The sequence below is a fragment of the Leptopilina boulardi genome, unplaced genomic scaffold, assembly GCF_019393585.1.
Source record: "Leptopilina boulardi isolate dan_hultmark-lab unplaced genomic scaffold, ZJU_Lbou_2.1 LbouV2_214, whole genome shotgun sequence".
NCBI classification, from domain to species: Eukaryota; Metazoa; Arthropoda; class Insecta; order Hymenoptera; family Figitidae; genus Leptopilina; species Leptopilina boulardi.
Window position 1 is genome coordinate 4525106 of NW_026137768.1, and position 14397 is coordinate 4539502.

The 14397-nt window shown below is 24.9% G+C and overlaps 3 protein-coding genes across 3 annotated transcripts in view; 2 read left to right on the forward strand and 1 right to left on the reverse strand.

Annotated features, from left to right (window-relative positions):
• LOC127279180 (uncharacterized) overlaps nt 1-14397 on the reverse strand; it is a 55077-nt gene that overhangs the window by 36946 nt on the left and 3734 nt on the right. The gene's annotated exons all lie outside the window — the stretch shown is intronic.
• LOC127279244 (odorant receptor 4-like) lies at nt 1606-2744 on the forward strand. Its single transcript, XM_051301482.1, has 2 exons — nt 1606-2324; nt 2404-2744. Exons 1-2 carry the CDS (start codon nt 1622-1624, stop codon nt 2742-2744), a joined length of 1044 nt encoding a protein of 347 aa, XP_051157439.1. The 5' UTR covers nt 1606-1621.
• On the forward strand, nt 3905-9676 carry LOC127279182 (odorant receptor 4-like). Its single transcript, XM_051301395.1, has 3 exons — nt 3905-4151; nt 4313-5024; nt 9262-9676. The coding sequence occupies exons 1-3, from the start codon at nt 4017-4019 to the stop codon at nt 9618-9620; spliced, it is 1206 nt and encodes a 401-aa protein (XP_051157352.1). The 5' UTR covers nt 3905-4016; the 3' UTR covers nt 9621-9676.

A 14397-nucleotide genomic window follows, 5' to 3' on the forward strand; every position in this document is an offset into this window, starting at 1 on the left:
TTCGACACTCTTAATGCATAAATATAAAAACGAAACAAGAAAATAACTTCATTGTTAATAAATTTATATCAACCCAAATCTAAAACATCTATTATCTATACGCATATAAGTATACATTAAATAAATTCTGGTTCCTCATAAAATACTATTTTTAAATATTTAAAACTCAATTTGTTTTAAATTGGGCACGTAAGCTGATTTTAAAACCTATTGAGAAAAGTTTTTTATTCATCTTAGAACCATAATCAAAAAGAATTTTTAAGTGCCAATTCATTTTTATTTAAACCTCCTTCTGGCGCACCGTGTCTTATCATGTTTATTGTTACAATTTTATTATTTTAATTTTAGCTTTTTTGCTGCCTCAGAGGAAATATTTTTTAACCCTTTAAACTGATATAGCGGTCTCTATTATTATTTTTTTTACAAGCTTTTCATATTTCATGAAAAAATGTTAGGTGACAATTGTTTCAAAGTTTAAAATTCTTTAAATTTTACTATAATCAAATGTCGTACATATAGCTTTCTGTAATACCGGCATTAAGTAAAGATAACTTCTGCGCATCTTCTTGCGCAACTAGTTTCTTCAGTTATCATAACCTGCAATTATTATTTTTACGTTTTCATGATTTTGTACCATACTTCAATTATTTATAAATAAAATAATGAAACAAATTGTTCAATGTAATAAAATAAAAAACATATACATAATTTAAATTTAATTAATTTCAAATCACATGGAAAAACATAAAAAAGAAATAGCGGTCTGACAGACCGGGAAAAGCACTAAACGTAATTTTTCAATCAGTTTAAAGGTTAAAATTTTTTTTCTATTTGTTACCTCCTCTTATTGTTAAACATTTTTCACTAAATATATTTTTGTTGAAAATTATCGATTTTTACTTTCCTTTTGATTATTATATTGTTGTTTAATCTCCAGTAAATTTTTAAAAAATATAAATAAATATATATATTTTTTTTGATTTTATTCTTTACATTTAAACGAACATTATAATTGATCTTCGTGACCAAGTATAAAAAAAAATAATTTTCATACTTAAAGAGACATTTAGAAGGGAAAACTTGTTTCTACAAGTATAATTGAAAATTATACCCTATGTACAGCTCATCAAAGGGGTGGAACGCATAATAAATAAAAACTACGGAAATAGAAGCCTACAGAAATGAAGAGACTGCGCAATTTTAGTTGAATGTAGTTTGTCATCACGATCACTTGCAACAAAAATAAAATTCTAACAATACGAAAAAAACATATATATATATATACAATGAAAAATGACAAATCTACCAAAGAGGATTTAAATCCTCTAAAAATTCTTAAAATTGTTACATGGCCCGTGGGTGTTTGGCCATTATCGAACGATATTTTTTCCATTTTTCGAACATTTATCGTCATCATCATTGAGGTGTTGAAAAAATATTTTTAATTACAAATTTTATTATATTAATTGTATTCTTGTAAATAATAAATTCTTTAAAAAAAAATATTGTCGCTGCTAAAATTAATACTTCCAGAATCCATTTTAGGCAACTAGAAGCAAACTAAAAAATAATTGAGAGATATTTTTTTTTGAATTAGATAAGTTTGGTCACAAGTGTTACAATGGAAATAACTCTAGGATGTTGTACCTCAGAGGAAAGAGTGGATTTCATTGAATTTCAAAAATTAGGAACAATAGCAGCAATAAAAGTTTTATCGCTGAGATTACATAGAAAATATCTTGCGAAAATTCTTTCTTCCGTCAGTGATGAATTGAATTTAATGAAAGAAATGAAATATAAAAAAATTATGAAAAAATACGTGAGTCGTGGAAATTTTGTATTTTATGCTCAATCAATTTCCACGGCTACAATTATTTCATTAGAAATTTTGTCAAGTTTGGCATTCTCGGGTGAAATGGAAAATAATAATTCTTTGTCAAATGACAGTAGTACAAATAAAATTATTATTGAACGAGGATTTCCTGTACGTACCAAGTGTCTTTTTATGAATGTTTCGACAAGTTCATATTTGACAATTAGTTTTGTGCAAAGCATTCAATTGATTTCAACAGCATTTGGAAATGTTGGAATGGATATTTTTTTCTTTAATTTATCAATGCTTGTCTGTGGACAATTAGAAATTTTATATGAAGAAATTTCTCAATTTGAAGGTACAATTGATGTTAAAGAGACAAAATTGAAAATTATTGAATTAATAAAAAGACATCAACTTTTATGGGAAGAGGCACAATTTTTGGAAAAGACATTTAATTTGATGATTTTAATGCAACTTGTTGTTAATATTACTGGAATTTGTTCGTATGGTAAAACTATTTTTAAATTACTTAATACAATTTAGTTGGAAGTTTTTAATGTTACCTATAATTTTTATTTTCTTTTTAGGAATTCAATGCCTGGCAAATATGCAAATCTACGGATTATTAGGTGGAATTAAATCAATTTTTGCTTCCGAACTTTTAATGGTCCAATTATTTTTATATTCATTTGCGGGAGAAAATTTATCTTCAAGAATAATGAAATTATCATTTGCAATATATCAAATATCATGGTATAATTTGCCAAAAAAATTATCCCAAGATTTATATTTTATTTTAATGATTACGGAAAAACCATTTACTTTAACAGCAGGAAAAATGTTCCCAATGAATATGAAAACATTTTCAAGCATATTAAAAGCGACATTTTCATTTTTCTCTCTTCTCAGATTAATGTATCATGTTTAATTGTATCGTGACATTTTTGTAGTGAAAATGTATTAATAAAATGGGATTTTAATGAAAATTGAACGTTGACAATTAAACTAAAAATTAAGAAATTATTAGAATTCAGAAAAAAGATTTAAAAATACGACTTAACCGTACAGAAAACTTAATAAAAATAAATAGAAAAAACAGAGTTTTGTGAAATATTTTTTTGTGCTGTCAGTGCAACACTGTACATGTAATACTGTTGGTAAATGTAATCTTCTTTACCGACTTTTGATAGTTTCCAGTTGAAAATGTCTATTTTCGAAAAAGAAAACAAATTAAATTATTGTATATTGATATAATTATTGTGATTATATTTATTATTATACTAATTATGTATTTTCTTCTTCGAAAATAGAAATTTTCAACTGGTAAATATCAACAGTCGGTAAAGAAGATTACATTTATCCACAGTATCACATGTACAGTGTTGCACTGACAGTATAAAAACAATAATTCATAAAACTCTTTGTTTTTGCCAATTACAGGTACTTTCATAAATTATTTATCAATATTTATCCATTATTAAGTATTATTATTATTTTTATTAAATTTTCTCTACGGTTAAGTCATTTTTTTTTACAATTTAGGTCAGTGTTACTGCCACAGTATTAACGCAGTACTCAGTTAATTTTTTCTTTTTTCTGGATTCTTTTTTAGAAGTGCTCGATGAGACAAAATATTTTCAACTGAATTGCGCAGACGCTATTCTTTTGAAAGTTTCCGTTTCTATTTTTATTCTTCACCCTCTCAAATTTCTTCCAAGGTATAATTTTCAATTACACTTTTGAAAAAAGTTTCCCCCTATTCATTTTGAAGAAAAATTATTCCATAGAAACAATGTTTTCATTCCCAACTAGAAAGCAAAGGTGAGGATACAAAATAAAAAAAAAAAATTACCAACATCTTAAAAGTCATTCTTATTAATTCGTTAATATTTATAAATTCACTGAGAATTTTATAGCTGAGAAAAAAAATTGAATTGCTTGAGATTATTGGACTCTATACTTTTTTTTTCCCCCCAATCGAAGATAATAAAAGGTTACGGTAAATTTCCACAAAAGGGGTAAACTTTTTTTTGTTCTCTACTTTGATGCGAAATTATAGGTTTCAGAGACAATAACAAGGGTGAATTAAATGAAATTATACGGAAACAAAAGAAATAGAGTTTGCGCAATTCCAGTCGAATCTCAACCGTCATCGTGAGCTCTCTTATCAAAAAGAGAGTTCCTCATCTTCAGTATAGACATGACTGAAAAGAAACCTGATCAGGATTTTAATCCTGTGAAAATTCTCAAAAGAGTTGCATGGCCATTGGGTGCTTGGCCTTTTTCTGATAATATTTTTTCCATTTTTCGAGCATTTATCGTTCTTCTCATTCAGGTGAATAAAAATATGAAAATACATTTAATAATAGAAATGAAATCAACATAAAAATAAAAGTAGCCCAGTTATTTCGTACAAATTTTTTTTAATTAATCAACCAATTCAGATAATAAATTGTTCAATTAAATATAGAATTTAATTACTCTGTATTTTCTTAGATTAGTTTAATGGCAAGTGTAACAAAAGAAATCACACTCGGATGCAGCAATGCAGACGAAGTAATTGATTTAATTGTTTGGGTACAATGTGCAATAATAGCATCAGTAAAAGTGATTTTAATTCGTTTCTATCACAAAAATGTATCACAAACAATTACTTCTATTAATGAAGATTGGTCGACAATAAAAGAGCCAACATTAGTTGACATAATGAAATCGTATGCTTCATTTGGAAATTTTGTCTGCAATGCTCAATTTATCTTCAGTTGTTCAGAACTTCTTCTACTAATGGCTAAAAACGTTCTATCTGTTTGGCAAACAAATAATTTAATAATTTCAAACTCAAGTGAAATTTTATTTCAACGACCCCTACCCCAAGGGACTAAATGTTTATTTATGAATGTTTCAACAACATCGTACATTTTTATTTATATTTTTCAAATGATTCAGTGCATTACAACAAGCATTGGAAATGTTGGTTTGGACGTTTTCTTTTTTTTATTAGCAATGCATATTTGTGGTCAACTTGAAATTCTATGTGAAGAAATACGTAATATTAATGGAGACAATTTTAATTCTATTAAAAGACAAATTGTTTCTTTGAGTCAAAGACACAAACTATTATTGGGCAAAGCTATGGATTTAGAGGAAACATTTAGTTTAATTATTATGTTGCAGCTTGCAATTAATATTACTGCTATATCATTATTTGGTACATAAATATAAAAAAAATAATATTTAATTAATATCCAGACTGACTGTACATGAAAGAAATTTTGGGATACCCAAATTTTATTCTAACGAATCTTAATTTTATTTAAAATTACCACTTGCTCTAAAAATGAAATTCTCAAATAAGATTTTGTTTTGAAAAATTTAGTATCGTAAAATGGCTTTCATAAAATGTTTTAAGAGCATTTGAACCTTCGTGACGTCACAAATCATGGCGCATGACACGCAAACTTCTCAGGTACGTGAAAAGCACAATTTTGAATATTTTTTAAAAAAACCTTTTGGAAAATGTTCAGAATAACATAGACTCTGTCTGTTATGTGCGGAAAATTCAAAATTTTGCGTTTAAAACGTTTTTTAAACAATGTTAAGGTCACAAATCATGGCGCATGACACGCAAACTTCTCAGGTATGTGAAAAACACAATTTTGAATATTTTTTAAAAAAACCTTTTGGAAAATGTTCAGAGAAACATAGACTATGTCTGTTATGTGCGAAAAATTCAAAATTTTGCGTATAAACCTTTTTTTAAACAATGTTTAAGTTGGTTGTCACAAGTAAGGAAAAATACACGAATTGGTTATATGTAGGCATTGTTTAAAAAACGTTTTAAACGCAAAATTTTGAATTTTTCGCACATAACAGACAGAGTCTGTGTTATTCTGAATATTTTCCAAAAGGTTTTTTTAAAAAATATTCAAAATTGTGTTTTTCACATACCTGAGAAGTTTGCGTGTCATGCGCCATGATTTGTGACCTTAACATTGTTTAAAAAACGTTTTAAACGCAAAATTTTGAATTTTCCGCACATAACAGACAGAGTCTATGTTATTCTGAACATTTTCCAAAAGGTTTTTTTAAAAAATATTCAAAATTGTGCTTTTCACATACCTGCGAAGTTTGCGTGTAATGCGCCATGATTTGTGACGTCACGAAGGTTCAAATGCTCTTAAGAATTTTTTGACACCAAATGCGAATTTGGTTGTTTTACCCCTAATAATGGGGTGAAACCATCAATTAACTTCGTTCTACCCTGTTTACAGATGTACACTTGAAAAAGGGGTTTAGTTTTGACAACAAAACATTTGGTTGGTGTATAATTTTTTTGTTGACTCAACAAAACTTTGTTCGTCTCAATCAAACTTTGATGACACAACCAAAATTAAAAAAAAAGAATTTAATAATCAAAATAATAATAATAACTAAAGTTTGGTTAGTAACTAAATTTTGAACCAAATTTTTTCTGTTGCGTCAACAAAATTTTGGTTATTTAAATACCAACCAAACGTTTTGTTCCCAAAATCAAACCCTTTTTTCAGTGCAGTAAATTACAGTCAGTTTTAGTTTTTGAGATAATTGCAATTTCGAATTACGCAGAAAAATCTATAAATAAATATACAGAGCGCGGGGGAAACAACTAAAAAATTAGGTGTACACCTATTTCATAATTCAAGATAATTCATGATAATTCATGATACTTCAGATAATTCATGATAAATTATATACTTCAAGTTAATTCAAGATAATTCATTGTGATTCGAGATAATTCAAAATAATTCAAAGTTATTCAAGATAATTCATAATAATTCACGTTACTTTAGATAATTCAGAATAATTCATAAACTTCAAGATAATTAATAATAATTCGAGATAACTCAAAGTATTTCAAAGTAATTCAAGATAATTCAGGATAATTCACGTTACTTCAGATAATTCAAATAATTCATATATATACTTCAAGATAATTCATAGTAATTCGAGATAATTCAAAGTAATTCAAAGTTATTCAAGATAATTTTTGATAATTCACGTTACTTTAGATAATTCAGGATAATTCATATACTTCAAGATAATTCGTAGTAATTCGAGATAATTAAAAGTATTTCGAAGTAATTCGACATTATTCAGGATAATTCTTATAATTCAAGATAATTCAAGATAATTTTTGATAATTCACGTTACTTTAGATAATTCAGAATAATTCATATACTTCAAGATAATTAATAGTAAATTCGAGATAATTCAAAGTATTTCAAAACAATTCACGATAATTCACGTTAGTTCAGATAATTCAGGATAATTCATATACTTCAAGATTATTCGTAGTAATTCGAGATAATTAAAAGTATTTCGAAGTAATTCGACATTATTCAGGATAATTCTTATAATTCAAGATAATTCAAAATAATTTAAGATAATTTACGTTACTTCAGATAATTCAAATAATTCATATACTTCAAGATAATAAATAGTAATTCGAGATAATTCAAAGTAATTCAAAGTTATTCAAGATAATTTTTGATAATTCACGTTACTTTAGATAATTCAGAATAATTCATATACTTCAAGTTAATTAAAAGTAATTCGAGATAATTCAAAGTATTTCAAAATAATTCAAAATAATTCAGGATAATTCACGTTAGTTCAGATAATTCAGGATAATTCTTATATATTTTAAGATAATTCATAGTAATTCGAGATAATTCAAAGTATTTTGAAGTAATTCGAGATTATTCAGGATAATTCTTATAATTCAAGATAATTCAAAGTAATTTAAGATAATTCACGTTACTTCAGATAATTCAAAGTAATTCAAGGTAATTCATGTTAATTCGCGTTACTTCAAATAATTCAAGATAATTTATGTTAATTCACGTTACTTCAGATAATTCAGGATAATTCATATACTTCAAGATAATTCATAATAATACCAGATAATTCATAGTAATGCAAGGTAATTCATGTTAATTCGCGTTACTTCAGATGATTCCGGACAATTGATAGTAATTCGAAGTAATTCAAAGTAATTCAAGATAATTCATGATAATTCATATACTCCAAGATAATTCATAGTAATTCGAGATAATTCAAAATATTTCAAAGTAATTCGAGATAATTCCAATTATTTCAAAGTAATTCGGGATTATTCCAGATAATTCACGTTATTTCTGATAATTAATTCAGGATAATTAACGTTACTTCAGATAATTCAGGATAATTGATAGTAATTCGAAGTAATTCAAAGTAATTCAAGATAATTCATGATAATTCATATACTCCAAGATAATTCATAGTAATTCGAGATAATTCAAATTATTTCAAAGTAATTCGGGATTATTCCAGATAATTCACGTTACTTCAGATAATTAATTCAGGATAATTAACGTTACTTCAGATAATTCAGGATAATTCATATACTTCAAGATAATTCATAGTAATTCAAGGTAATTCATGTTAATTCGCGTTACTTTAGATAATTCCGGACAATTGATAGTAATTCGAAGTAATTCAAAGTAATTCAAGATAATTCATGATAATTCATATACTCCAAGATAATTCATGATAATTCATATACTCCAAGATAATTCATAGTAATTCGAGATAATTCAAAGTATTTCAAAGTAATTCGAGATAATTCAAATTATTTCAAAGTAATTCGGGATTATTCCAGATAATTCACGTTACTTCAGATAATTAATTCAGGATAATTCTTATACTTCAAGATAATTCATAGTAATTCAAGATAATTCAAGATATTTCATGATAATTCACGTTACTTCAGATAATTCAAGATAATTCATATATTTCAAAATAATTCATATTAATTCGAGATAATTCGAAGTATTTCAAAGTAATTCAAGAAAATTCCTGTTATTTCACGTTACTTTAGATGATTCCGGACATTTGATGGTAATTCGAGATAATTCAAATTAATTTATGTTAACTCACGTTACTTCAAATAATTCATGTAGTTCAAGATAATTCAGGATAATAATTCAACACAAGTGTACACCTTAATTCACAAGTTATTTCCCCCTCGATACAGGGTCATTTTTTATGTTCCGAACCCCCTAATAATACCCCCCTTCCCTTTTAATCTCATTTTTTTCGTTTTTTAAACCAAAAAAGTGGGATAAAAAAAAATTCCAAGTGGTCCGGAACATAAAAATCACCCTGTATATAATAAATTGTTTTTTTATTAATTAAAAATACTGCACGAATTGGAAACTGTTTTTTGTACTATCCTCTATTGAAAATTCCTTTAAGTATTCCTTAAAGAAATCGTTAAAGAAATTCCTCAAAGAAAGCTAAGATGTTTCAAAAATTTTCAAATTTATGTTTGGGAATTCGAGGTTCAATATGAACCAAAATACTTCATTTGCATGTGTACATACCCGTATAAATAGTCAATTTAACTAATTTTGATAAATTTACAGGAATCTCAGTAATTGTAACTTCACGAGAAAATGGATTTTTAGCTGCTTTAAAACCAATGACCGCTATTCAAGTTTTAATGATACAATTATTTCTCTACTGCTATGCAGGCGATTTATTAACATCAAAAGTACAAATGGTAACATTAGCATCTTATCAAAGTTTGTGGTTTGAATTTCCAATAAGTTTATCAAAGGATATGTTATTTATAATGATGAAAGCTGGAAGACCTTTTGCATTATCTGCTGGAAAACTTTTACCAATAAATATGAACACTTTCAGTAATATACTTAAATTGTCAGTTTCATATTTTTCAGTGTTTCGACTAATGTTAGATGCAAGATATATGACTCAAGAGTAAAAAAAAAAATTAGTTTCATACGAATCAGAAATGAAAGAATCTAATAAAATATTATTTCTTTGTAATTCGCAATTGACTTTTTTTATTTCAAAAAAATAATTTTTGTTCAATGTGTAAAAATTATCAAGAAAATAGAAAAGAGAATTTAAGGAACTGGTTTGTTTTAAATTCACCTTATAACTTTTTTTTTGTCGATAATGATAGGTTTACATTATTTCTACAAAAAGGGGGTAAACTTTTTTTTCCCTTCTTTAGATAAGAAATTATAGGTTTGCAGAGAAAGAATAAATTTAAGAATATAGAGTTTGCGCAATTCGCAGTTCAACTGCAATTGTCATCGTGAGTTTATTCGTCAAAAAAAAAAAAAAAAGATATAACACTTTCGTTAGACATGGGAGTAGAGAAAAGTTCTCAGAATCAGGATCTTAATCCTGTAAAGCCACTAAAAAATATACTATGGCTAGTAGGCGCTTGGCCCTTCAGTGATAATAATTATTTCTCAACTTTTCGAACCCTTATTTTTCTTATTATTCAGGTGATAATATCTTCTATTATATTAAGTTAACAAATTTCGAAAAACGACACCGACCCCGTGACCTCGACACCGTCCTTGAAAAATCTATTTTCAATTATTTTCAAATAAATCAAAATACTTTGCATACATATATGCTTTTAGAAAATCTTACAAACTATTTTTATGTAACATCTTTTTTCAATTTTAACCCGAAAAAGGGTTATTTTTCAATTTTAACCCGAAAAAGGGTTATTTTTCAATTTTATCCCGAAAAAGGGTTATTTTGCAATTTTTTAAGAATTTTTTGATTTTTTCAATTTTTTATTATTATTTTTTATTATTTATTGTTGTTTTTTCAATTTTTAGTTAGTAACCTATAATATTGTGTCTAATTTTAAGTGTCATTAAAATCAAATGTTTTTAACTTAATAATTTTAACATTTCTTAATTTAAAACGAAACATCTTCTATTATATTAAGTTAACAAATTTCGAAAAACGACACCGACCCCGTGACCTCGACACCGTCCTTGAAAAATCTATTTTCAATTATTTTCAAATAAATCAAAATACTTTGCATACATATATGCTTTTAGAAAATCTTACAAACTATTTTTATGTAACATCTTTTTTCAATTTTAACCCGAAAAAGGGTTATTTTTCAATTTTAACCCGAAAAAGGGTTATTTTTCAATTTTATCCCGAAAAAGGGTTATTTTGCAATTTTTTAAGAATTTTTTGATTTTTTCAATTTTTTATTATTATTTTTTATTATTTATTGTTGTTTTTTCAATTTTTAGTTAGTAACCTATAATATTGTGTCTAATTTTAAGTGTCATTAAAATCAAATGTTTTTAACTTAATAATTTTAACATTTCTTAATTTAAAACGAAACATCTTCTATTATATTAAGTTAACAAATTTCGAAAAACGACACCGACCCCGTGACCTCGACACCGTCCTTGAAAAATCTATTTTCAATTATTTTCAAATAAATCAAAATACTTTGCATATATGCTTTTAGAAAATCTTACAAACTATTTTTATGTAACATCTTTTTTCAATTTTAAGATAAATTTTATACAATATTAATAAGATATTAATTTAAAACATAAATTATAAATATAATATACATAAACTACAATAAGTAAACAACAATAAGTACAATTTTAACCGAGCGAGGAATACATCGCTAGTTTTAATTAAAATTTCATGATTTATTTTTCTTTATAAAAAACACTTCTTTTTAGATAATTTCAGTTGTTAGCGTATCAAAAGAAATAATTTTAGGATGCAGTAATGCAGATGAAGTGGTGGATCTATTATTATATCTCCAATGTGGAACAATAGCAGCGCTAAAAGTGATTTTTATTCGATTTTATCGAAGAAATGTGTCACAAATAATATCGTCAATTAATGAGGATTGGATAACGATAAAAGAATTATTATTACTTAAAATAATGAGAACATACGCTTCTTATGGAAATTTCATCTATAAAGGACAATTAATTTTCATTTGTTTAGAATTAATATTAATCACAATTTCCAGTTTACCATTAAATTTACAAATAAGCAATTCAACTATAAATTCAAGTGAAATTCTATATTATCAACCCCTTCCACAAGGAACCAAATGTTTATTTGTCAATTTATCAACGACAATGTATATTTTTATTTATATTTTTCAAATGATCGAATGTACTTCTACACTTTTTGCAAATGTTGGAACAGATGTTTTTTTCTTTTTATTGGTAATGTACATTTGTGGTCAACTTGAAATGTTGTGTGCAAAAATACGCAATATTAATGGAAAACATTTTAATTCGATTAAAATTCAAATTATTAATTTGAGTCAAAGACAACAAATTTTATTTAAAGAGGCTATGGATTTAGAAGAAATTTTTCATTTAATTAATATGTTACAAATTGCAGTTAATATTACCGGTATATCGTTGTTTGGTATTTATTTAAATTTTTTTCTTTTCCTTTAATTTTTTTTTTTTTTCATTATTTGTAACAAGAATTTTTGTAAATTTCAGGTGTACAACTAATTGTAAAATTAAGAGAAAATGATTTTTTAGCTGCTGTAAAGCCATTAACTGGAATGCAAATTTTATTAATGCAAATATTTCTCTATTGTCTTGCTGGTGATTTATTATCATCAAGAGTAAAATTAATAGGAATTGCATGGTACGAAAGTAAATGGTATGAATTTCCAAGAAAATTGTCAAAGGATGTACATTTTATAATGATAAAAGCTGGAAAAACATTTAATTTGTCCGCTGGAAAACTTTTTCCAATGAATTTAAATACTTTCACTAGTATTCTCAAAGTATGCGTTTCCTATTTTTCAGTATTAAAACTAATGATGGATGCAAGATACATTAGTAATTAATAAAATAAAATTTTAACTATTTATATAATCTTAATATTATGTATTATTTAATAATATAATAGTATAAACTATAACAATGCATTGGGGGGGAATTTCTCAAAATTCAAATTTTTATTTCATCAAAATTTCAAATATTCGAATTATCAAAAGATTAAATTTATAAAAGTTCCAATTATTATTAATTATTCTTGTAATTCGAACTTTTATAAATTTAATCTTTTGAAAATTCGAATATTTCAAAATTTGATGAAATAAAATTCGAATTCGAATTACAAAAAGATTGAATATTTAAAAATTCGAATTATCAAAAGATCGTATTTCTAAAAGTTCGAATTTCTAAAAGATCGAATTTCTAAAAGTTCGAATTATAAAAGGATAGAATTTTTATTTGTTCGAATTTTTATTTCATTAAATTTTCAAGTATTCGAATTATCAAAAGATTAAATTTATAAAAGTTCAAATTACAAAAAATTGGAATATTTAGAAATTTGAGTTATCAAAAGATCGAATTTCTAAAAATTCGAATAATAAAAGGATAAAATTTTTATTTGTTCGAATTGTCAAAGGATCTAATTTCTAAAAGTTCGAATTTTTATTTCATCAAATTTTGAAATATTCGAATTTTCAAAAAATTAAATTTTTAAAAGTTCGAATTACAAGAAGGTCAAATATTTAAAAATTTAAGTTTTCAAAAGAATGAATTTATAAAAGTTCGAAATATTAAAGAAAAGAATTTTTATTTGCTCGAATTATTAAAGAATCGAATTTCTATTTCATCAAATTTACAAATTTTCGAATTATCAAAAAATTAAATTTATAAAAGTTCGAATTATAAAAGGATAGAATTTTTATTTGTTCGAATTTTTATTTAATTAAATATTCAAGTATTCGAATTATCAAAAGATTAAATTTATGAAAGTTTGAATTACAAAAAGATCGAATATTTAGAAATTCGAATTAGCAAAAAATCGAATTTTTAAAAGTTAGAAATATAAAAGGATAGAATTTTTATTTGTTCGAATTACAAAAAATTGGAATATTTAGAAATTCAAATTATCAAAAGATCGAATTTCTAAAATTTCGAATTACCAAAAGAATAAATTTCTAAAAGTACGAATTATCTATGAATCAAATTTCTCAAAGTTTAAATTACCAAAAGATCGAATATTTAAAAATTCGAATTACAAAAAGGTCAAATATTTAGAAATTTGAGTTATCAAAAGATCGAATTTTTAAAAATTCGAATAATAAAAGGATAAAATTTTTATTTGTTCGAATTGTCAAAGGATCTAATTTCTAAAAGTTCGAATTTTTATTTCATCAAATTTTGAAATATTCGAATTAACAAAAAATTAAATTTATAAAAGTTCGAATTACAAAAAGATTGAATATTTAAAAATTCGAATTATCAAAAGATCGTATTTCTAAAAGTTCGAATTACCAAAAGATCGAATTTCTAAAAGTTCGAATTATAAAAGGATAGAATTTTTATTTGTTCGAATTTTTATTTAATTAAATTTTCAAGTATTCGAATTATCAAAAGATTAAATTCATAAAAGTTCGAATTACAAAAAATTGGAATATTTAGAAATTCAAATTATCAAAAGATCGAATTTCTAAAATTTCGAATTACAAAAAGGTCAAATATTTAGAAATTTGAGTTATCAAAAGTTTGAATTTCTAAAAAGTTTTATTAAAAATTGTTGATGCTTTATAAAATATATAATATTGCAAATTAATAAATAAATTAAGAATTAAAGAAAAAAATAAACAATTCCAAAAGAATTTTAAAAAAATTTTTAAACAATTTCATTTTTAAGTATTTTACATAAAAAAAAACAATAATAGATTTTATAAAAATATTTACCAT

What these genes read in the sequence shown, in the direction of transcription:
- LOC127279244 (XM_051301482.1), top strand. Translation starts at nt 1,622, where the DNA reads ATGGAAATAACTCTAGGATGTTGTACCTCAGAGGAAAGAGTGGATTTC. An exon ending in TACTGGAATTTGTTCGTATG is followed by an intron (nt 2,325 to 2,403) that starts GTAAAACTATTT and finishes TTTTCTTTTTAG; the next exon opens with GAATTCAATGCCTGGCAAAT.
- LOC127279182 (XM_051301395.1), top strand. Translation starts at nt 4,017, where the DNA reads ATGACTGAAAAGAAACCTGATCAGGATTTTAATCCTGTGAAAATTCTC. An exon ending in TTATCGTTCTTCTCATTCAG is followed by an intron (nt 4,152 to 4,312) that starts GTGAATAAAAAT and finishes GTATTTTCTTAG; the next exon opens with ATTAGTTTAATGGCAAGTGT. An exon ending in TACTGCTATATCATTATTTG is followed by an intron (nt 5,025 to 9,261) that starts GTACATAAATAT and finishes ATAAATTTACAG; the next exon opens with GAATCTCAGTAATTGTAACT.